The sequence below is a fragment of the Oncorhynchus tshawytscha genome, linkage group LG16 (assembly GCF_018296145.1).
Source record: "Oncorhynchus tshawytscha isolate Ot180627B linkage group LG16, Otsh_v2.0, whole genome shotgun sequence".
In the NCBI taxonomy this organism is placed as follows: Eukaryota; Metazoa; Chordata; class Actinopteri; order Salmoniformes; family Salmonidae; genus Oncorhynchus; species Oncorhynchus tshawytscha.
The window spans coordinates 68,249,705-68,274,235 of record NC_056444.1 but is presented as its reverse complement, the minus strand read 5'-3'; the positions used below and the strand labels follow the sequence as shown (position 1 = coordinate 68,274,235).

The 24,531-nt window shown below is 42.1% G+C and overlaps 1 protein-coding gene across 1 annotated transcript in view; it reads left to right on the top strand.

The window, feature by feature from the left end:
* The first annotated feature begins 13,471 nt into the window (after nt 1–13,471).
* The window catches only part of LOC112216189 (IQ motif and SEC7 domain-containing protein 1), a 62,611-nt gene continuing 51,551 nt past the window's right edge, over nt 13,472–24,531 (top strand). Inside the window, 1 exon segment of the mRNA XM_024376004.2 lies at nt 13,472–15,438. Within this exon segment, the coding sequence (XP_024231772.2) occupies nt 14,957–15,438 (482 nt within the window). The 5' untranslated portion in view covers nt 13,472–14,956.

The window sequence follows — 24,531 nt, the reverse complement described above, 5'->3', positions numbered from 1 at the left end:
GTCTGTCCAGGCTCAAGCAAGTCTGTGAGGAAGAGGATGTGGAAGAGAAGGCCAGGAACAGGAGAGAATGGGAAATGGAAAGAGAGAGGGAGTTGGAGGATGAGAGGTTGAGGGAGATAAAGTGGGAGAATAGAAATTATGAGGACAGTGGGGAGGATCATGAACAGATTGAATGGGTGGAGAGAGAGAGCTCTCAGTCCCTGAACAACCTGCTCTCCTTGGAGTCTCGCGAGACCTCTCCACTACAGAGAGAACCCTTTTTCTTCCTCACTACATCCTCTGAGCTGGAGAATGCAGAGTGTGGAGCCAGCCACTCGGACGGCAGTATTCCTGCTGCCTGTGTCTCTGGCCTCTCCCTGGCCCTCACAGAAGGGGCCGTTCTGGGGGCACCGTGCCTGCTACTCCCAGGCTCCTGGCTCACACCCAGCCAACAGAGGACTGGGTTCATACAGGAGAACAGGGTTATAGGAGAACAGAGCGAAAGAGGGATAGGAAGAGGAGTCATAGAATAATTGGTAATCTAGCGATGACTGCCAAAATAAAGGAATCAACAACATAAAGTGTCTTAATAGGGCGTTGGGCCTTGGCATAGATTTGACACGTATCTGGAACGTTATTTGAGGGATGTGACACCATTCTTCCATGAGAAATTCCATAGTTTGGTGTTTTATTGATGGTCTCAGGCGCCGCTCTAGAATCTCTCATTAGTGTTCAATTGGGTTGAAATCTGGTGACTGAGACAGACAGACCACTATGCTCCTTTGAGACCCCTCTTTTATGCATGGTCCTAAGCCAGATGGGATGTTAATGGCTTAATTAACTGTGGAACCACATCTGTTTCGAAGCACCTGCTTCCAACATACTTTGTATCTCTCATTTACTCAAGTGTTTCCTTTATTTTGGCAGTTACCTGTCGTAGCGAAGCAAAAATATACACACTGTTTGAGGAAACCATAATCATATCCTTCTGAGGGCCCAGGATTAGTGACAGTATCAAACCATATCCCCTTTGGAATATACCGTACACTTGCTTTTTCAAACTACACACAACGCTACTCACTCAGTTTGTTTTACTGTGACTTTTTGGTAATGTTGTATTATACAGTAATATTCTTTGTGCCTTTTAACAGCTGGTTTCTGGCTGATGTTAATCAACTGCTGATCATGTTTATTTGTACATATTTTAAGATGTTCCAGTGGAACACAAACTCTGTCTTTTCTCTGCTTGTTCACTTTATGCAGCTCTCTTCTCAGCTCTCCCTCATGAGTTGCCATAGAAAGGTCCTCGTGTTTGGGGACACTGGAAGACTGTCTCAGGGGACAATGGAGACAGTATACAGTACATTAAATGATACCTCATGCTACTGAGCAATAATATGCGACAGTCTCAGGCTATACTATGTCCAGTCCACCATACACTCTTAGAAAAATAGGTACTATCTAGAACCTAAAAAGGGTTCTTCACCTGTCCCCATAGAGAAACCTTTGAAAAACCATTTCCACCGATTGTTCTATATTGAACCCAAAAGGGTTCTACCGGGAACCAAAAAGGGTTATCTTATGTGGACAGCCAAAGAATCCATTTGGAACACTTTTTTCTAAGAGTGTAGATATGTTTAGAAGGGAAGGGGTGGTATTGTATAGTAACATTCTTCTGACCATTAATTTGGAGAATGAAATAGTTCCATGATGTTGTTCTGTGTATTGATTTGATCGTGGTGACTTTCAGAGCAACGTGACTTCGACAGAGAGTTTGTGCTGTGTGCAATCTATATAATGTAAATATATTTGTATGAAATAAATAACTAAATGCTATTGTATATACAATAAAGAGTGGAGCCCTGATTAGTATTGTTGATACTGTGGAATATAATAATATATGTAACAGATATACTAAAAGCATTTAAATCAATATGATATATTTGTGTTATGATATTGAATACGTATCAGGGTATTATGTGCAAACTTATATAAAAAAAATATTACCAAAGTTCTACATTATGCACATACAGTACCAGGCAAAAGTTTGGACACACCTACTCATTCAAGGGTTTTTCTTTATTTGAACTATTTTCTACATTGCAGAATAGTAGTGAAGACATCAAAACTATGAAATAACACATATGGAATCATGTAGTAACCAAAGAAGTGTTAAACAAATCCAAATATATTTTAGATTTTCTATTCTTCAAAGTAGCCACCCTTTGCCTTCATGACAGCTTTGCACACTCTTGGTATTTTCTCAACGAGCTTCGTGCTTTTCCAACAGTCGTGAAGAACTTCCCACATATGTTGAGCACTTGTTGGCTGCTTTTCCTTCACTCTGCAGTCCAACTCATCCCAAACCATCTCAATTGGGTCATTAGGTGTGTTGGGTCATTGTCCTGTTGAAAAACAAATGATAGTCCCACTAAGCGCAAACCAGACGGGATGGTGTATTGCTGCAGAATGCTGTGGTAGCCATGTGCAGTGGTAGCCATGTTAAGTGTGCATTGAATTCGAAATAAATCATCAACAGTGTGACCAGAAAAGCACCCCCACACCATCACACCTCCTCCTCCAGGCTTCACAGTGGGAATCTCACATGCAGAGAGCATTCGTTCACCTACTCTGTGTCTCACAAAGACACGGCGGTTGGAACCAAAAATCTCAAATTTGGACTCATCAGACCAAAGGACAGATTTCCACCGGTCTAATGTCCATTGCTCGTGTTTCTTGGCCCAAGCAAGTCTCTTCTTCTTATTGGTGTCCTTTAACAATTTGACCATGAAGGCCTGATTCACGCAGTCTCCTCTGAACAGTTGATGTTTCTGTTACTTGAACTCTGTGAAGAATTTATTTGGGCTGCGATCTGAAGTGCAGTTAACTCTGCTGTTGAGGATAAGTTCATTAGAAGTAACTCTGGGTCTTCCTTTCCTGTGGCGGTCCTCATGAGAACCAGTTTCATCATAGCGTTTGATGGTTTTTGTGACTGCACTTGAAGAAACTTTTAAAATTCTTGAAATGTTCTATTTTGACTGACCTTCGTGTCTTAAAGTAATGATCAACTATTGATTCTCGTTGCTTATTTGAGCTGTTCTTACCAAAATATGGTCTTGGTCTTTTACCAAATAGGGCTATCTTCTGTATACCACTCTGACACCTTTCACCACAGATGCGGAAGAGCGATATTGGCGGATTGGAATGCAGCCCATGCGAAATAATGGATTTCTCTAGCTTAACAGACAGATTTTTATATTATGTTAATTTGATTTCACCTTTTTTAAGGTGTTGTTTTGTCTATATCCAACCCACACACCATTCATCTACCCAATATTTAATGACCCTAATCCCGGCCGCACCGCGGATATCTGTGGGGACTGCGGGTAATGAGTCAACTGAGTCAACCCGCGCATTAGTAATGTGCATGTACTTCAATGTTATAGAGACTTGAGTGGCTTCTGTCAGAGAATCAAATCAATTACAGCACCAGTCAAAAGTTTGGACACACCTACTCATTCAAGGGTTTTCTTTTGTTTTTTACTATTTTCTACATGGTAGAATAATAGTGATGACATCAAAACTATGAAATAACACATATGGAATTATGTAGTAACCACTGTGTCTTTCTGAGATGTAAAGTAGGTGAACAGATGATCTCTGCATGTCTAGTTCCCACCGTAAATCATGGAGGAGGAGGTGTGATGGTGTGGGGGTTCTTTGCTGGTGACACTGTCTGTGATTTATTTAGAATTCAAGGCACACTTAACCAGCATGGCTACCACATAATTCTGCAGCGATACACCATCCCATCTGGTTTACGCTTAATGGGGCTATCATTTGTTTTTCAACAGGACAATGACACAACACACCTCCAGGCTGTGTAAGGGTTATTTGACAAAGAGGAGAGTGATGGAGTGCTGCATCAGATGACCTGGCCTCCACAATCACCTGACCTCAACCCAATTGAGATGGTTTGGGATGAGTTGAACTGCAGGGTGAAGGGAAAGCAGCCAACAAATGCTCAGCATATGTGGGAACTCCTTCAAGACGGTTGGAAAAGCATTCCAGGTGAAGCTTTAAATACAGTGGGGCAAAAAAGTAATTAGTCAGCCACCAATTGTGCAAGTTCTCCCAGTTAAAAAGATGAGAGAGGCCTGTAATTTTCATCATATGTACAATTCAACTATGACAGACAAAAGGATTTTTAAAAATCCAGAAAATCACATTGTGGGATTTTTAATGAATTTATTTGCAAATGATGGTGGAAAATAAGTATTTGGTCACCTACAAACATGCAAGATTTCTGGCTCTCACAGACCTGTAACTTCTTCTTTAAGAGGCTCCTCTGTCCTCCACTCGTTACCTGTATTAATGGCACCTGTTTGAACTTGTTATCAGTATAAAAGACACCTGTCCACAACCTCAAACGGTCACACTCCAAACTCCACTATGGCCAAGACCAAAGAGCTGTCAAAGGACACCAGAAACAAAATTGTAGACCTGCACAAGGCTAGGAAGACTGAATGTGCAATAGGTAAGCAGCTTGGTTTGAATAAATCAACTGTGGGAGCAATTATTAGGAAATGGAAGACATACAAGACCACTGATAATCTCCCTCGATCTGGGGCTCCATGCAAGATCTCACCCCGTGGGGTCAAAATGATCACAAAAACGGTGAGCAAAAATCCCAGAACCACACGGGGACCTAGTGAATGGCCTGCAGAGAGCTGGGACCAAAGTAACAAAGCCTACCATCAGTAACACACTACGCCGCCAGGGACTCAAATCCTGCAGTGCCAGACGTGTCCCCCTCCTTAAGCCAGTACATGTCCAGGCCCGTCTGAAGTTTGCTAGAGAGCATTTGGATGATCCAGAAGAAGATTGGGAGAATGTCATATGGTCAGATGAAACCAAAATATAACATTTTGGTAAAAACTCAACTCGTCGTGTTTGGAGGACAAAGAATGCTGAGTTGCATCCAAAGAACACCATACCTACTGTGAAGCATGGGGGTGAAAACATCATGCTTTGGGGCTGCATCTTTTCTGCAAAGGGACCAGGATGACTGATCCGTGTAAAGGAAAGAATGAATGGGGCCATGTATCGTGAGATTTTGAGTGAAAACCTCCTTCCATCAGCAAGGGCATTGAAGATGAAACGTGGCTGGGTCTTTCAGCATGACAATGATCCCAAACACACCGCCCGGGCAACGAAGGAGTGGCTTCGTAAGAAGCATTTCAAGGTCCTGGAGTGGCCTAGCCAGTCTCCAGATCTCAACCCCATAGAAAATCTTTGGAGGGAGTTGAAAGCCCATGTTGCCCAGCAACAGCCCCGAAACATCACTGCTCTAGAGGAGATCTGCATGGAGGAATGGGCCAAAATACCAGCAACAGTGTGTGAAAACCTTGTGAAGACTTACAGAAAACGTTTGATCTCTGTCATTGCCAACAAAGGGTATATAACAAAGTATTGAGATAAACTTTTGTTTTTGACCAAATATTTATTTTCCACCATAATTTACAAATAAATTCATTAAAAATCCTACAATGTGATTTTCTGGATGTTTTTCTCATTTTGTCTGTTGTAGTTGAAGTGTACCTATGAGGAAAATTAGGCCTCTCTCATCTTTTTAAGTGGGAGAACTTGCACAATTGGTAGCTGACTAAATACTTTTTTGCCCCACTGTATGGACTTGGTCTTTTACCAAATATGGCTGTCTTCTGTATACTACCCCTACCTTGTCATAACACAATTGGCTCAAATGCGACAAATGAACTTTTAACAAGGCACACCTGTTAATTGAAATGCATTCCAGGTGATGACCTAATGAAGCTGGTTGAGAGAATGCCAAGAGTGTGCAAAGCTGTCATCAAGGCAAAGGGTGGCTACTTTGAAGAATCTCAAATGTAACATACATTTTGATTTGTTTAATAGGGATAGGCGCACCGTCAACGAGACAGCACCCTGTGTCACCATCGCAGATTTTAGAGAAACAACAAATGTCGGTACATATAAATGTCTTATATCGGCTGAAAGCTTAAATTCTTGTTAATATAACTGCACTGTCCAATTTACAGTAGCTATTAATGCGAAAAAATGCCATGCTATTGTTTGAGGAGAGCTCCTAACAACAAAACACTTTTTCACCGCGACAGGTTTGATAAATTCACCTCTGAAGGTGAAATGTATACTTACATTCTGAAATATTGCTCTGATTTATCATCCAAAGGCTCCCAGAGATAACATGAAGTGTCATTTTGTTAGAGAAAATCATTTTTCATATCCTAAAAAGGTCCATATAGCATGCACAATCGATTTGGTATTTCCACTCGTTCAATTTGCAAAGAAAGGAATCTGTGAAAATCTAACCCTAAACGTTGTTTCAACCAGTCCAATCACGTTTGTTTGTATTCCTCAAAGATCATAGAACATAAAGAGACTTCACTATATCATTAGGGGTGTAATATATCCTATAGGATCACCATATTTGGTCAGAGAGCAACGGCTTCAAGGCACGCCGAAGACACGGGCAGTCTTCACTTGAATGACTCTAACTTTGTAAAATAAGCTAGCTAGATAGCCAATGAGGTGGGCTTTACAGGAGTATCCGGAAACCTTGTATCTGTTGTAAAATGTAGCTACTAACCTTGTTCGACAGCATGCCTTTTCCTTTTGGACAAAAATTATAAGAATATTCAGAGTTATGAAGTTATGAAAACTGGTTGTTTTGCAAAGGTTGAATTTATAATATGGCTACTAATACTGGAAAAGCTAAATCAAAGTCCAAGTATACAGATTTGACGATATTCTGGCAGAAAAATTTAATATGAATGCAAATGTCTCCACGATTTACCCAAATGTACCTGAGTGACTTCACACTAAATGTCATGTAGTTCGCTCATACTTCAAGTATCTGTCTGAAACTTTGCACGTACACTGCTGCTATCTTGTGGACACCATCGGAATTACAACCAGAGTGATGGCTGGAACAGGGACCTTTCTGTTGCATTTCAAAGATGGTGGTAGGTTGTTTTTTACTTTGTATTTTCTTCTACCAGATCTATTGTATTATATTCTCATACATTCAAAGTGTTTCCTTTCAAATGGTACCAAGAATATGCATATCCTTGCTTCAGGGCCTGAGCTACAGGCAGTTAGATTTGGGTATGTCATTTAGGTGAAAATTCGAAAAAAAGGGGGCTATCCCCAATGTTTTGGTTACTACATGATTCCATATGTGTTATTTCATAGTTTTGTTTTCTTCACTATTATTCTACAATGTAGAAAATAGTGAAAATAAAGTATCTGGTGTCCACATTTTTGTCTGGTACTGTATATTTACATTGTCAAAAGTTTCTTTCATGTAAATAAGAACAAATACACTATCAATTGTAGTAAGTGTTGTGCTCTCTTACCCTGTGAGATCCAAGCATTGATCCAAATGAGGGGGGGAAGTATTACCTTTCAGAAATACTTGCATCATGAATCTCAAGTTTATAAAAAATGTTCTGGAAAAGTAGCACAAACGCAATACTGGGCTTCAATGGTATGAATATTTTGCGAAAAGAACTGTTAAATTCTATAAATATCACATAAAAAATGTATCAAGAGCATTGACGTAATGGAAAATATTGTGTAATGGTATATTTTTCTGAAATAGAGTCATATTTTGTCTGAAATACCAATTTGAACAACTTAACCAATCGAATTGTTAGTACTTTGCTATCAAAAATGTATATTTTCGAAAGCATCAACTATTTTGTGGGTTTTCTATGTAACATCTAACTTTAAGTAATATTTGGTTGATCTTTCTGGCTTAACTTGGAGAGAGAATCTCCTATCTTGCTGCTTTGCCATAAAGTTATTAGTCGTCAATGTCAGTAATCTGACATAAAAAAAATATATTCATTTTTGTTATTTTGAAGTGTAGAGGGAACAACATTACTCTTAAAGTATTTGGTTGTCCATATTTCCAGAATTTGGAAGGGAAACAATCTCTCTACCATGTCAGGCCTTGCATTCATAGCCATGTCTCCAGCCCCATCCCTAAGCTGTTTACCTAAAAAAGGTGGCGGGGTGTCCGTTTTGTTGTTGTTTGAACTGTAGATTTCCCCTTTAAGCCCTATGTTGCCTTTTTGCAACACTTGCAAAACTACCTCTAGCTCTGGCTCAGAATGTTTGTTTCTCAATTTCTTACTTAATATTTAAAGTAATGTACTTGTATTTTTATTTGTATTTATTTCACCTTTATTTAACCAGGTAGGCTAGTTGAGAAAACCTTTATTTAACCAGGTAGGCTAGTTGAGAACACCTTTATTTAACCAGGTAGGCTAGTTGAGAACACCTTTATTTAACCGGGTAGGCTAGTTGAGAACACCTTTATTTAACCGGGTAGGCTAGTTGAGAACACCTTTATTTAACCAGGTAGGCTAGTTGAGAACACCTTTATTTAACCAGGTAGACTAGTTGAGAACACCTTTATTTAACCGGGTAGGCTAGTTGAGAACACCTTTATTTAACCAGGTAGGCTAGTTGAGAACACCTTTATTTAACCAGGTAGGCTAGTTGAGAACACCTTTATTTAACCAGGTAGGCTAGTTGAGAACAAGTTCTCATTTTCAACTGCGACCTGGCCAAGATAAAGCATAGCAGTGTGAACAGACAACACAGAGTTACACATGGAGTAAACAATTAACAAGTCAATAACACAGTAGAAAAAAAGAGAGTCTATATACATTGTGTGCAAAAGGCATGAGGAGGTAGGCGAATAATTACAATTTTGCAGATTAACACTGGAGTGATAAATGATCAGATGGTCATATACAGGTAGAGATATTGGTGTGCAAAAGAGCAGAAAAGTAAATAAATAAAAACAGTATGGGGATGAGGTAGGTAAAAATGGGTGGGCTATTTACCGATAGACTATGTACAGCTGCAGCGATCGGTTAGCTGCTCAGATAGCAGATGTTTGAAGTTGGTGAGGGAGATAAAAGTCTCCAACTTCAGCGATTTTTGCAATTCGTTCCAGTCACAGGCAGCAGAGAACTGGAATGAAAGGCGGCCAAATTAGGTGTTGGCTTTAGGGATGATCAGTGAGATACACCTGCTGGAGCGCGTGCTACAGGTGAGTGTTGCCATCGTGACCAATGAACTGAGATAAGGCGGAGCTTTACCTAGCATGGACTTGTAGATGACCTGGAGCCAGTGGGTCTGGCGCGAATATGTAGCGAGGGCCAGCCGACTAGAGCATACAGGTCGCAGTGGTGGGTGGTATAAGGTGCTTTAGTGACAAAACGGATGGCACTGTGATAAACTGCATCCAGTTTGCTGAGTAGAGTGTTGGAAGCTATTTTGTAGATGACATCGCCGAAGATGGATGGCTTACAACATATGTTTGTGTAGGGGACCAGTATGGTCTCAGACGAGTTGACAGTTTTCTCATGTTTCAGAGGCTACTGAAGCCTCAATAATCATACTGACACACAACAATAATACTAAGAGATACATCTGGGTCTAAGGAGATGCACTATGTAGTGTTTGACTAGATTTTTTTGGTTTAGGACATGTACAGGATGCAATTTAGGAGACATTGCATATTTGCAACTGTGGGTCTCACAGGGTTAAGTGCCACTTACAGTTGCCTTGGTAACCAAACCATACTGAACCATTAAGCTGGCTCTTACTGTAAATATGCCATTGAATGAATGAGTAGTGGGTTTGTTATTATAGTCCTCCTGTCATGTCTGAAATGGTCAAATATCGACATATTTTTCCTGTCTATTGAGCTTCAGTAAAAACAATCAACGACTCAGGTTCAGGTATTTGAGATATACTCGATAAACCAAGATATATAAAGTCCCTGATTGCTCCTTTGGGTCGCTGTCAATGAGAGTGTCTGCTAAATGATTGGAATGTAGTGTACATTTTGAGCGGCTTTACTGCAGGTGGTTGTATATTAAACAATTCTGTAAAACAGTTATAAATAAATATATAAATATATATATATATATATATATACACTGAGTATAAAAAACAATAAGAACATCTGCTCTTTCCATGACATAGACTGACCAGGTGTATCCAGGTGAAAGATACGATCCCTTATTGATGTCACTTGTTAATCAGTGTAGATGAAGGGGAGGAGACAGGTTAAAGAAGGATTTTTAAGCCTTGAGACACTTTCGACACCTTGTAGAGTCCAGGCCCCGACGAATTGAGCCTGTTCTGAGGACCAAAAGTATATACTGTATACACTGAGTGAACAAAACATTAGGAACCTAATATTCCAAATATTGAGTTGCACACCCTTTTGCCCTCAGAACATCCTCAATTTGTGGACTACAAGGTGTCAAAAGTGTTCCACAGGGATTCTGGGCTGGCCCAAGTTGCCTCCAATGCTTCCCTCAGTTGTGTCAAGTTGGCTGGATGTCTTTTGGGTGGTGGACCATTCCTCCCCTTCATCTACACTGATTGGTGGATTTAACAAGTGACGTCAATAAGGGATCATAGCTTTCAGCTGGATTCAACTGGTCAATCTATGTTATGGAAAGAGCAAATGTTTTGTACACTCAGTGAATATTAATATGAAGGACTGAAAACTAAATACAGGAAGACACATATTGCTTCAATGTACATCCCAGTCAAGTCATTTGGAAATGGTGCTGTATGCATGGAATTATGTTGTATACACAGAAGCACCTGGTGACCTACAGAAAAGTTGTGAGGGAAGCAACTGCAGTATGTATTACCTAGATGTTGTCTAATTTTATATACCGTTTTTATATTCTTACTCTTATCCTCATTCTCATCCCAATCGGAACAGGAGATATGTCACATTAGAGATGACACAGCACGTCTCTAGTATTAACCAGTGTATGACTACATTATTACACATCAGCATCAGCATATGACTACCAGACCAGACCAGTCCAGTGTAGCTCAGTTTGTTTTTTAGACTGTTACTGTTGTAAGTTATGTTTTTGAATGCTTTTTCCCCCTCATTTTCCTAAAGAAGATAATCGCCAATAAACTGTCAAAAAACATATAATAAACTGCTAATAAACTATTTATATTTATTGACATAATTTTCTCAGCTATTTGGACAATACTTGTGTGTCTTTGAGAGAACAAGGTTCGTTGACAACATGTTTTCTACTTAAAGCAGTAGATGGCAGCAACATTTTGTACTGAGGGTGAGGGTGAAAATACATCTGTGAAAAACAACTTTGGCAGGGTGTGTGTATGTGTTTGTGTATTTGTTTGTGTGTTTGTGTGTGTGTTTGTTTGTTTATATCCATCTTATCTTAAGTATCACTGGAGGGCACTGCTTCAGAGCACTTAAGGACACTCTTCTCCTCTACCCTGTACAGGTATTGACAGCAATCAAACCAACATCTCCAAAAACACCACTGAGTCAGAGAGTTGGGTGAGAGCCGGGACTGATAGAGGCTGACAAACACACAAGAAGAGAATAAAGTAACTATCAGAAGAGAGCTGGGAATGAAGGATGGCATAGAGAGATGTATAGAGTGTGTGAGAAGAGAGATTGAAATGGAAGGTGAGAGATGTGGTTGTATAGGAGTGAGAAGAGAGATTGAAATGGAAGGTGAGAGATGTGGTTATATAGGAGTGAGAAGAGAGATTGAAATGGAAGGTGAGAGATGTGGTTATATAGGAGTGAGAAGAGAGATTAAAATGGAAGGTGAGGGATGTGGTTGTATAGTGTGTGAGAAGAGAGATTGAAATGGAAGGTGAGAGATGTGGTTATATAGAGGGAGTGAGAAGAGAGATTAAAATGGAAGGTGAGAGATGTGGTTGTATAGTGTGTGAGAAGAGAGATTGAAATGGAAGGTGAGAGATGTGGTTGTATAGAGTGTGTGAGAAGAGAGATTGAAATGGAAGGTGAGAGATGTGGTTATATAGAGGGAGTGAGAAGAGAGATTAAAATGGAAGGTGAGAGATGTGGTTGTATAGTGTGTGAGAAGAGAGATTGAAATGGAAGGTGAGAGATGTGGTTGTATAGTGTGTGAGAAGAGAGATTGAAATAGAAGGTGAGAGATGTGGTTATATAGAGGAAGTGAAAAAAGAAAGAGATGCCTGAATAGCTTCAGTGTAAGCGTGGCAGAGGGAACACTGTATGGGAAATGTTTAGATGTGCCTGAATAGAGAATGTATAGACAAAGGGACATTGTGTGTGTGTGACAGATGAGGATCAGCTGGTCTTTATGTAGCACATTACTGATTTACCAGGCTCTGTGGAAGAGCAGGGATTTCACTTTTCTCCATGTACTCTCCTCACTGATCTAATATCAGGCTTTTTACTGTTAGTGTACAGTGTGTAAAATTGCCTCACCTGTAACACATGCACACAGGCATCTCTCACTCTCTTACTCACTCTCGCAATCTCTCTCTCTCTTTATATATATTTTTTTATATATATATATGTATGTATGTATGTATGTATGTATGTATGTATGTATGTATGTATGTATGTATGTATGTATGTATGTATGTATATATATATATTTTCTCTCTGTGTCCCTTCTTTTTCTGTCTCTTACACACACACACACACACACATGCACACGCACACGCACACACACATACACATACACATACACACACACACACAGTTTTAGGACATGCACATTTACACAAAGACCTTTATAAACCTGGCACTGGGATCTTAAAACAAAATGACAGTTAGGTAATCCTGTATTACTAAAAATATAATGGAACAGAGGTCCTTCAGAGGGCTATTTTCTGCCATAGTCTGACGCTTCATTGAAGTATTCAAGTTTCATTATTCTGAAGAAAATGCACAGAGGGAGCCATGAGAGTAGGCAATATTACTAATAGTGACATATTACTGTAGGCCTAGTTTGGTGAAGACTAGACCCGTCTCATCAGCATTGCGTCCTGCAATTAAACCCACTAATAGCGCAGTACGCGCAGCGCGCGCTAGTTTTTCTCCAGTTGAGTCCAGCCTGGCCCTAGAGCCATATATACAGTATACAATCATACTATACGTATTTTTGTTCACTTCCAATACGTAGGCCCGTAATATACAATGGTCTACTCTAGTCTAATGGTTTAGTTACTTTAGACCATTAGACCATGAATCGGCTTGAGGAACGTCCCTTCACCGCGGAGATTTTGGGAAATGCTTGAGAAGTGGAGTTACAGCAAACCAGTAGCCTAAGCTATAGGCTATAATATTAAAACAAATTTAAAAAAGAGTTTAACGGTTGGTAAAGAGTTTAACGGTTGGTAAAGAGTTTAACGGTTGGTAAAGAGTTTAACGGCTGATAAATGCAGTTAAAAAGACAACATAAAATGTTCGTTAAATCTATCATTACAGACAATCAATCAAAACGTTTTGGAAAAATATACATTTGAAATTGCCTAGAGTCTAGGCTACATGTCTATCACGATTGTGCAGCATACCTTGCGCGTCGCCACGGGAGCGCTCCTGAGCACCACGCGCGCTCAGGACAGTTCACAGATTTGCAAGGAGTCCATATCTTCGTTTATCTGTGCCACCACTAGTGCGAAGTTACCGCCTCTGTAGTTGAAAATCGTTTGCTAAATGCACTTTATTTTTATCATAGGGGATTTTAGAAATTAGCAGAGGATTATTTTATTGGTTTCCCTGAACCGTCGCGACACAGGCAAGTGGAAACTCCTTATACCGATAAAGTATGTATATTGGAGACGTGTGAACTATTTTACGTTTATATTATTTTTCAGCTAACAATTTTCTGAAAGAAACTGGACTGTCGAAAGATTTGTAGAGGACTCGATCGAGTAGGCAATTATCCGTTATGGATGCGTGACGTTGATCGCAGTGCGGTGATATTACAAGGAACACGGGCAAAACTGTAGCCTAAAAGCCAATCTCAAGCTGTTGGATGTGGTCTGTACAGGGCAGGGGTGAGGACTTGGACCTCAACTATGAAATGAATCAGTCGTCCAACGTCTTCATTTGTTTTTTCCAAAGACACATCTAGTCATGGGGTGAAGAGGATGGGGTAGAGACTGCGGGGATAGTCTATATGGGAGGGAACATGGAATTTTCTCTATTATATAATCTTTGACAAAAACTGCTTATTAGTGGGAGACCATTACAAGCCATTTTGCCTGACCCCTTTCCCCTTTCCCTTTTTAGCAGGAGAGACAGACAACGTTTAGTGATCATTAATACTTTAGGAAATAATCAATGTAATTGCACCACAACACTTGGCTGTTGAGATCATAACACATCTCGACTGAAGTTAACAAGGAGAACACGGTTTTATGACAAGTGCCACTGGTGTGTATTCTCTTTATTTGACTGATCTTTTATTACACAGTAACCCCCTATGTTTGCTTCTCTATAAGAGAGAATAATATTGAATTGTCAAGATGGCTACGGTGCATTTATTGTTTCAGATTTCAACTATACCTCTCTGTCTCTTGTTTCTCTACCTTGATCCATCTCTCTTTTATGGTTTGATTTTGGTTGATAATTTGGAATAATGACACCTGACGCCCAAAGCCCTGGATTTCAACCCTCCACCATCCTTCAAGATGCTGAATTTAAAGACACTAAGTATTCAGCTAACCCCCCTCAGTTGTACCGCTTACTTGTTTTTCACCTTTGCACCGTTGTCTTGGTTTAGCCATCTCTTATGGACCTAGAACAATTGCAGCCAACCCCATCTTGCATTGTGATATTTGATATGTAATAATTAGAGAAACTGTCGACACACTCTGTTGTGTCCCTTGACCTCTCTGAATCTCTGAAAGGCTTTTTGCGTAAAGTAGAAAGGGACAAAAACAATCTCCAAGTTCATCTTCCTCCAGCCCCCCTGTCCGTCCTCCCCTCTCCCCCCCCACTCATCAGGGCTGGTGGGGGGGTGGGATCTGGAGCTCCAGGGTCGTAGCGGCGGAGGTGGTGGTACCCTGGAGCCTCCCTGGAGCAAGGCCTCCCACCATGGAGACCAGCCCTGAGAGCCCCAACCGTGCCGTGGAGTACCTCCTAGAGCTCAACAACATAATTGAGAGCCAGGCCAAGCTCCTGGAGACACAGCGGCGGCGCATCGAGGAGCTGGAAGGCCAGCTGGACCGAGTCAGCCAGGAGAACCAGGACCTGAGGCTGGAAAGACCCACTCCTCCACGAGCCCCGGAGCTCCCCGAACAGAACCATAGCAACACCAACCACAGATCAGAGAAGCCCCCCTCCCTGCCCATCCACCCTGGCAGCAGTGGTGGAGGTAATGGCAGCACCACCAGCCCTGTCGCCGCCCCGTCCCCTGCGGTGGTGGTGCCCCCTGCAGGGCCGAGCCGGGAGAGACGTGCCCACACCAAGCTGACCCGGGGCATGTCCTGTGGCTCGAACCCAGCCGAGAGGGAGCAGCGGGAGAGACTGGAACACACAGACAGCTCCGATACTAACAGCTCCACCATCCGCAGAAAGTGAGTTATGCTACAATGTGTCTCTGGTTCTCTCTCGTATAATTCCCATGTTTTCTCCACAGTTTCTTTCCATGGCCCATGGAAGCATGGGTTGCTTCACTTGCTTGATGGCTATGGTGTTATGACCCTATTCCCTGACTGAAGTAAAACATTGTCACTAGTTGTCACTGTTTCTTGATGGTAATTCCCAACATGCCCAAATGGTTTATGCCCAAAATGTCCCCTGTTGCTGATCTTACTTAATTTTGTTTGAATTCAACGAGTTGACATGCTGTTCATTTAACTGTGATCGCACAGTTATATAACTCCTCTGTGTATCTCAGTGAGTGACAGCACCATTGAGTAAAACCAGAGGGATATTTTTCCTCCTGATCACACAAGTTTGAGGGGAAGTGAAGTGCTCACTGTGTAAAGACCGCAACACAGATAGGTAGCTACTATACTGAATGGGTGAGTGTGTGACACACTGGGATTATTAGATATTGATGAATCTGCTTGGGGCTTTGTTTTAAGGATCCTGAGTGTATTTATGTGGATAGGGTTTCATTTACACAGACTGGCTATTACTGTAATACAGTCTGAGTTTTAGTTCAGTGAGTGAAATGTATAGGCACTGCACTGTGTGGGCTGTTCATGTGTTCCTCTTTCTGTGGGTGTTCCATTGTATGAGTGTGCTGATTTTGTTAGTGGGGTCGTGTGAAGGAGGGATTTTGATGCATTGTGTGTAGGAGTGAGATATGTACAGTATTGTGCAGAGGAAGGCAGTGCGTGTGTGTGTGTGTGTGTGTGTGTGTGTGTGTGTGTGTGTGTGTGTGTGTGTGGAGAAACCCTATGACATGATTATGTTCTGCTTTTTGCCTGTCAGAAAAATATAGCTGGACGCCCACGTCTGCTCAGAAATACACTTTTGTTATGTCTTGTGGGTTTCATAACCACATCTTTATAACAATTAAATAATGATAAGAAGGGAGACAGGAATTAGCTCAACCATTTATCTGAACAAACACTTCTCAATGTACAACTCCCATGATGCTCTGCGTGGGTTTCATACACCACATCTCGTCCCCACCTATTTAAAAACAATTATGGACAAGTCCAAGCGTCTTGGTGCCCACCTATCACTCGTAGGGTAATGGCGGTCAACCTGACTCTCAATAACAGTAGCTAGATTTCCATCCAATTGGTGACAGATTTTCACACAAATATTCTAAAACCCACGTAAAAACAAAATTTCCCACCAGTGATGTTTCCATCAAATTGACTCAAAAAAGCTGTACGTGATGATGCAGTGCACATAAAAATGTTTTTTTTTTGTGTGGTTAAATTTCCATGTACCGAATAAAAAATACACTCTCTGGTTTTCTTACAAAAAATGTTATGCTATGTAGCGAGTGTTCCCACTCTGGTATTGGCACGTGTGCTCTAGCCAACAACTCACAGATACAGTGTGGATAGGTCAGCCTACATGATAAGATTATAATGGACAAAAGAGCAAGATTATTTTTATTTGTCAAATGGTAGCCAATCATCGATGATCATGTCACCAGAATAAGAACCTCGATATTTATTGGAAAGGAGCATCAATTGAGCTCATCACCTTGCACTTTCACCACCCTCTGAAGATCAACATCATTTATTTAATCTGTAGCTAACTAGGCATAGTGGGAGGATCACACAACATGTTATCGCGTGAGGTGTGACTCCAAGTTTATTTCAATATGATGGTTATTATATCAATATTTGCGCATAAAAGCATTTCCACTGACATTTCTCACAAAATACATTTTACCAACACAAAATATCCTCCTTGTCTAGCGTATTTTGTTTTGTCGACATTTGGAAAGGCCTGATGGAAAGTTTCATGACATTTTTTATTCAACATGTACTTTACTCGCATGAAATGGTTGGATGGAAAGCTGGTTACTGTCTTTAGACTGTGGCGTAAGACACATGTGTAGGCATGTGAATAGCCTGTGTTACAGTCTCATCACACACTTGTATGGGTGTGCCTGAGTCAGTGTCCTGAGAATGTGACTGTGAGCCCTTAGGTGATGCCTGCTGGGTCAGAGTGTCACCCAGTAACAGTTCTGGGCCACTCACGACTGGTGATTCTATCGGTGTTGCTTTACGCACCAGTAACTGATCTATGTGCCTTTTCCAGATGACATCCTCAGCAGTCTAGACAATGTAGGACACAAGACCAGTCTGAGCAATGACTGCAGCAGGAACCTACTTTGGTCCTTTGAGGTAGATCCTAGCTAAGACAGTTTCTCCAGGATTGAAAACTCTGTTCTTTGCTCTCAGTACACAACATTTGATTTAACCTTCGCGTTGACATCGCACTCCTTTGCGTTCATAGGTTTGAGTAGGTCAAAGCTTGTGCATAGCTCTCTCTTCATGAGTAGCGATGCAAGCAATGCTTTGGTGGTTGCATGAAGCTTGTTCCTATAGGATAGAAGGAAGCTGTGTAAGCATTGGTCAGTTGTCGCCTACAAGATGGAGTAACAAGCTGAACTGACTTCTCCAAGATTCTCGATTGTCTTCTCAGCAGTAGTAGACCTCATGATGGCAATCTGGCCACTTGCTATGAGCATCCACGACCATGAGAAAGATCCTGTCTTCAAATGGACCTGCGAAGTCGACGTGTATGTGTTGCCATGCCTGCTCCAGGCCAATCCCACAGACGAAGAGGTGCAAGTTGCAGTACGTTGAGAACCTTCTGATTTGAGGAACATGTCTCTCCTCAATGCTTCCATCTAACCCAGGCCACCAGAAGTAGCTTCGTGTGATTTCCTTAATGCAAACCATTCCACAATGTTCTGAGTGTAGCTGTTGCAACACTGGTGTCCTCAGCTAAGGCAGAATGATTACTCTCCTCCCCCATAGCAGACAACCAGACAACCCAGTGGCTCTATCTTTGATGATGATGTCCATCACTTCAGATAACATCAGGTTGTTTCTGGTGTTTTTTCTGCACTTGTGTTGAAGGGACTGGTGCGTTTTCCACTTGTCTGAAGTAGAAGATGTCCACCAGGCATGACTCTGGCTTGACCCACAGGTAGTGGTAACCTGGAAAGTCCACCTGCATTGCAGTGCAGTTCTGACTTGTGGTACTTGATGTCGTATATGCGGTCCAAATGTGCTCGTCAGCAAATGATGAGCTGTAAGAAGGGTGCCTCCCATACAGATACTAGTGAAAAATACTCACTCAAAATATGATGCCTAGGGCTTCTCGTTATATCTGTGTGTAGTTACTTTCTGCTTTGTTCAATGTCCTTGATGCGAAAGCGATCGGCTACTCTTTACCTGAAGACATTGTCGTGTCTTTGGCTATGCCGGATTAAGTGATATGACATGCTATTTTATAAAATAATTTCTCCGTAATTAATATTACCTGATTGAGCTAATCATGTAAATGTAATTAACTAGAGAGTCGGGGCACCACAAAATAATATTTATAGAGCTGTTATCTTCCGAATAAACTCTTAAAGACCTAGTAATATTTTACATCAATAGCCATCAATATTAATCATCACCTTAATTCAGTCTCATCTGAAAGTTGTAAATTCTTGGTTATCTGCACGAACCCTGGCTAACAAGTTGAATCAGCAATACAAAATTGGGTTAAATTATTTATTTACTAAATACCAAAATAATCACACAGAATTACATATACAAAGAATGAATTATACCTTGATTACAAATGACGTCATAAAGGAAAACGTCCCTAGCGGGCGGAACAGATATGACAGCTGGTTACACAAAAGAAAAGGACTGGGTTTGAGAGAAAGAGCGGGAAGACTGAGGACCAAAGGAAGAAGCTGTGCTATCGTAAATACAGTATTTTATGCATTCTAAATTACTGCCCATTTGGAAAAGGAAAATGCAATAAATATTTACTCTGAGCTGCGCTTCGCTAGGTTGGTGGTAGATGGAAGGCCGTGTTGCCAAACCGAGTCCTTTGTCCTTTGTCTCTGGTGGTCAATTGGATACGTTGTAGTAACGTCGTTGTGTGATAGACGGAATACTCTGTCTGTTCCTTCCTAACCCTCATTTGCAGCTGCTGTTGCTAACTCAATGGCTAGGAGGTATCACTTCTGTAGTGAATAAGGGTTCAAAGTTCATACCATTTGCAACCAAAGCTCATGCTGATGTTGGCTTCGTTCTGTAGTTATTATCTGAACCATTCTGACATCGGACCGTCATCCTCACATCCTCGGAACAGGAGGTTACATTTTCGTCAAGGGCTTATATAGTGGAGGGAGAAAAGGGGTATGTTTCATAGTTTGCAATCTATGTATCTTCACGTGGGCAGGCCACTGAGTCGGGCCTAATTCACTCATGAAAACCCAATTCTCACATTTTAGAAACTAAAATCACATTTCATCCCATCATGAATAATTTCATATTCAAACATTTAAATTGAACAACAATTCCATGTGAATCCGATAACTCTGATGTGTAGACTTTACACTGTAGAGTTTGTCATTTTATCATTGATGAGAATGTCTCAAATGACAACCGAACTGACATCATATTCATTAAGTACCACTGCATATGTTCAATTGGTCAGATTACCAGAATATAGTTGTTAACCAAGGGTTTTGCAAATGTAACATCAGTAGGGTAGAGAGAGGAAAAGGGGGGAGAGGTATTTATAACTGTCATAAACCAACCCCAGGCCAACGTCATGACAGCATGATATAGGACACTCCTGCTCCCACACTGTTTGTTGCATGTGTTGCACTCCGAAGCTTTACCTTCGTTGTGTTGTTTATTGTTTTTTTGGTGGAACGTTTAATAAAGAAAATGTACGCCTACCACGCTGCACCTTGGTCCGGTCATTCCACCACTAACGACGGACATGGACCAAGCAGCGTGTTGGAACATGGGAGGACATCCTGGACGGCAAAGGATCCTGGACGTGGGAGGAGATCCTGGCCGGAAGGGATCGCCTCCCATGGGAACAGGTGGAATCAGCGAGGGAGGAACGGCGACGAGACCAGGAGTCACGGCAACGACGGAAGCCCGAGAGGCAGCTCCAAAAAATGTTTTTGGGGTAGCACACGGGGAGATTGGCGGAGTCAGGGTTTAGACCTGAGCCAACTCCCCGTGCTTACCGTGGGGAGCATGTGATCGGTCAGGCACCATGTTATGCGGTGATGCGCACTGGGTCTCCAGTGAGCATTCACAGGCCGGTGCGCACTGTGCCAGCGCCCCACATTTGCCGGGCGGAAGTGGGCATCAGGCCAGGACGGGTTGTGCCAGCTCAACGCTCGAGACCTCCAGTGCGCCTCCATGGCCCAGTGTATCCGGTGCCTGCTCCACGCACCAAGCTTCCAGTGCATCTCCCCAGTCCGGTGAGACCTGTTCCGGTTCCACGTACCAGGCCTCCAGTATGTTTGCCCAGCCTGGTAAGCCCTGTGGCAGCTCCACGCACCAGGCTTCCAGTACGTCTCCTCAGTCCAGTGATGATCCATGGCACGATGCCTGCAGTGATGATCCAGGGAAAGGAGCCTCCAGCGACGGTTCCCAGTCCAGAGCCTCCAACGACAGCCCCCAGTCTGGTGCCTGCAACGACGGTCCCCAGTCCAGAGCCTCCAGCGACGGTCCGCAGTCCGGAGTCTCCAGCGGCGGTCCGCAGTCCGGAGTCTCCAGCGGCGGTCCGCAGTCCGGAGTCTCCAGCGGCGGCGGTCCGCAGTCCGGAGCCTCCAGTGGCGGTCCGCAGTCCGAAGCCTCCGGCGATGAGGCGGGGGGGGTACTGTCACGCCCTGACCTTAGAGAGCCTTTTTATTTCTCTATTTGGTTAGGTCAGGGTGTGATTTGGGTGGGCATTCTATGTTTCCTGTTTCTTTGTTTTTGGACGAGTGTTGTTCCCAATCAGAGGCAGCTGTCTATTGTTGTCTCTGATTGGGGATCATACTTAGGCAGTCCTTTTTCCCACATTTAGGTTGTGGGATCTTGTCTTTGTTTGTTGCATGTGTTGCACTCCGAAGCTTTACGTTCGTTGTATTGTTTATTGTTTTTTTGGTGGAACATTTAATCAAATGTACGCCTACCACGCTGCACCTTGGTCCGGTCATTCTACCACTAACGACGGACGTAACACACACCATAGCAACTAGCATCACAAACTAGTTGGGTGGGCAATGACAGGTCCAAGTGCGTCAGTGCCTCAGATATCAGGAGTGTTTCCTTGGTTTTCAGAAACGCTTCTTTGCATTGTCCTGTCCATTTCCATGTTTTGTCCTGACAAAGCAACTGATTCAGCAGCTTCAGCTTTGTTGCTAACCTCAGCATAAAGCGTCCATAGTAATTCAGTAACCCCAGGAAAGAACGCAGTTGGCTGACGTTCTGTGAAACTGGGGCATCCAAGAGAGTCTTGACCTTGAAGGCATGTAGCATCGAGGACGTGTCCAAGGTATTCAACAGATGAAGAATGCCCATTTGTCCTTACGAACTCACAGTCCATAGTCCATCAATCTCTGTAAGGTTGAGTCCAAATTCTGTAGAATGTCCTCTTTTGTTCTTTCCAGTAACGAGGATGTCGTCCAGGTAGAATTGTTCTCTAGGCAATCCACTCAAGATCATCGCCCTCTGGAACAGCGCTGGCGCACTTCTGATTCCAAACGGTAGATGACAGTACCTGAAGACCCTCTTCTGTATCACGATGTTCAGCATCTCCTTTGACTTTTCATCCACATGCATCTGCAGGTAGGGTTTGCAGATGTTGATTTTGCTGAATTGACCTTCAACAAAACCGCCAAAAGGTCATTGGTGTGTGGTAACGGTTAACTGTGACTTTAAAGTCTCCACATATCCTGATTCCACCATCCTTCTTAAGGACTGGTACTATGGGTGTTACCCATTCACTCACACTGACAGGCTCCAGTACTTTGTGCTTGACTAAAGCGTCCAAGTCAGCCTCAACTTTTGGTCTGATAGCACAAGGTACGGGTTGTGCTTTCAGAAACTTTGGTTTGCTGTCTGGTTCCATGCTAAGCTTCACTGTAATATATTTCATGCTACCCAGCTTTCCATTAAAGACTTCTCCATGTTTCTTTAAGATGGCGGGTAGGCCTGTGTCTCCATGTGTCATTGTACGAACTGATGGCCAGTCTAGTGGGATTTTCTTCTGCCATGAACATCACAGTGGATAGTTTCCTTACATGACGTAGAGTGGCAGCTTGTCAGTTTGTCGGTTTCACTGAACTGTGACCTCAGTGAGGTCTCTTACGGCGACAGATTCACCTGTGTAAGTCTTTAACATGATGTGTGCTAGCTGAAGTGTAAGGTGTTTCAGTGTCTTTTTGTAGACTGTGTCTGACACATCTCCATATGCACCGGCTACCCATTTAGTAAGAGAGAGACATAGTAGCCGTGCGGCCCCACAGCAACAGTCAGAATATTCAGTGTGACTTCCTCGTCTGATGAGTCACTCACCTCTCTGTTCTCTTTCTCAAAAGCGTGAACATGTCTCTGACGTTTTCTCTGAGCTCTTTTTGTTTCTGCAGGCTTGTTCAAGGTGGCCCTTTTTACCACTGGCTCAGCAATCCATGTCCTTACACCAACATGTAGACAGACGCCCGATGTCCCGCTTTGCCACAGCGGAAGCATGTGCCTTGATTTCCCTTTCTCTGATTTTCAATTGCAACTCTGTGCACTTTCCCTGATGAACTAAACTGCTGAGCCTCATTGGCAGCTAGTTCCATGGACACACTGACTTCAATGGCACTTGCCAAGTAGGCTACCGGGCTACTTGGAAAAAGCCATGGGATTGTTTTTTAATACCGTCAAAACAATTTCTTTGAAGTTTTTCAATAAATGTGAATATTTGTAGCTACTTTTTAAGTTAATACGTTAGGAGATAAATCAGATTGTGTTCTTCATTTCACCTGTCACATTATTTTACATTATGAAGCTTACCATAGTTCCCCAGAACAGTTGAGCCAGTCATGTGTTTGTTTTAAATAGCACAATGGGGGAGTCTCTGTTGCGCGGCGCACATGAGGTGATGAAGTTATGTTTGCCATCAGATATCTTATAATGGCTTTCTGCCAGAAGTCAAAGAGCTCTGGATGAGTTATCTGTACTGTACAGTTGCCATTTTTTCCCTGTGGTTCCTACTAGTTTTTTTCTTCTCTGTTCTTCTCCCATCTGCTCCATGTACACATTCTGCTCTTCTTTCTGAAAAGAATGCATCACAACTTTGTTCATTTGCACAATTTCTCTTGTTCACACACTCACCAAAAATGACATTCGGTAACTTCTAGCTATGCTTGTATAACTGAGGTGGATTTGCCAGCATCGTTAGCATTTCGTTAACAGCGTCTATGTGATTTCGCTATTAGTTTGTGCTAATTTTGTTAGAATTCTTGTGTTTTTAGCGCCCCCTTATGTGCTATGCCGGTAATACCATAAATCCCGGAATGAGAGAAGGACAGTATGACGATATGAAAATCTGGATACCGCCTAAGCCTATTGCCAAGATCAGATTACTTTCAGTCAGTTGTATCTTTTGTATAGCTTCACTCCGTAGCATTCAGTACATCATTAAACTTAAAGTACTCTGATTCTGTAATGCAGCAGCAAACATTGTCACTGATTCTCCCTCTTCCTGATTTATCCTGTGGCTTCTAAACCTTTCAGCAATAACTAGTGGTTTTGGTGAAAAGTGTCCTTTCAGTATTTTCACAATATCCCCATATGTCTTATTACCTGGCCTGTCTGGCTGTAGCAGGCTGCATAGTAAATTAAATTAAATGTCTTTGGCCCCACTTGCCTCTGCTATCAATTAGCATGTGCAATTAGCCACAGAAGATAACAGTTTTAAACATTAAAAAACAACTTCTTCCGGGACAGAATATTTACTGTAGGTTCAGACTTACTCTTTTATGTCGCCAATCTTTTATGTCTCGTGGTTTCATAAGCCCGCCTATATAACAATTCAATAATGATGAGACGGGAATTAGCCTGAACGTGCGTATCTCAATGTACAACTCCCATGATGCTCGGCATCACAACCACAATACACCATAACTTTTCTGTATTTTTCTCTGAGTGAAGGTTAGGTTAGTTTTTGAGCGAAGTATA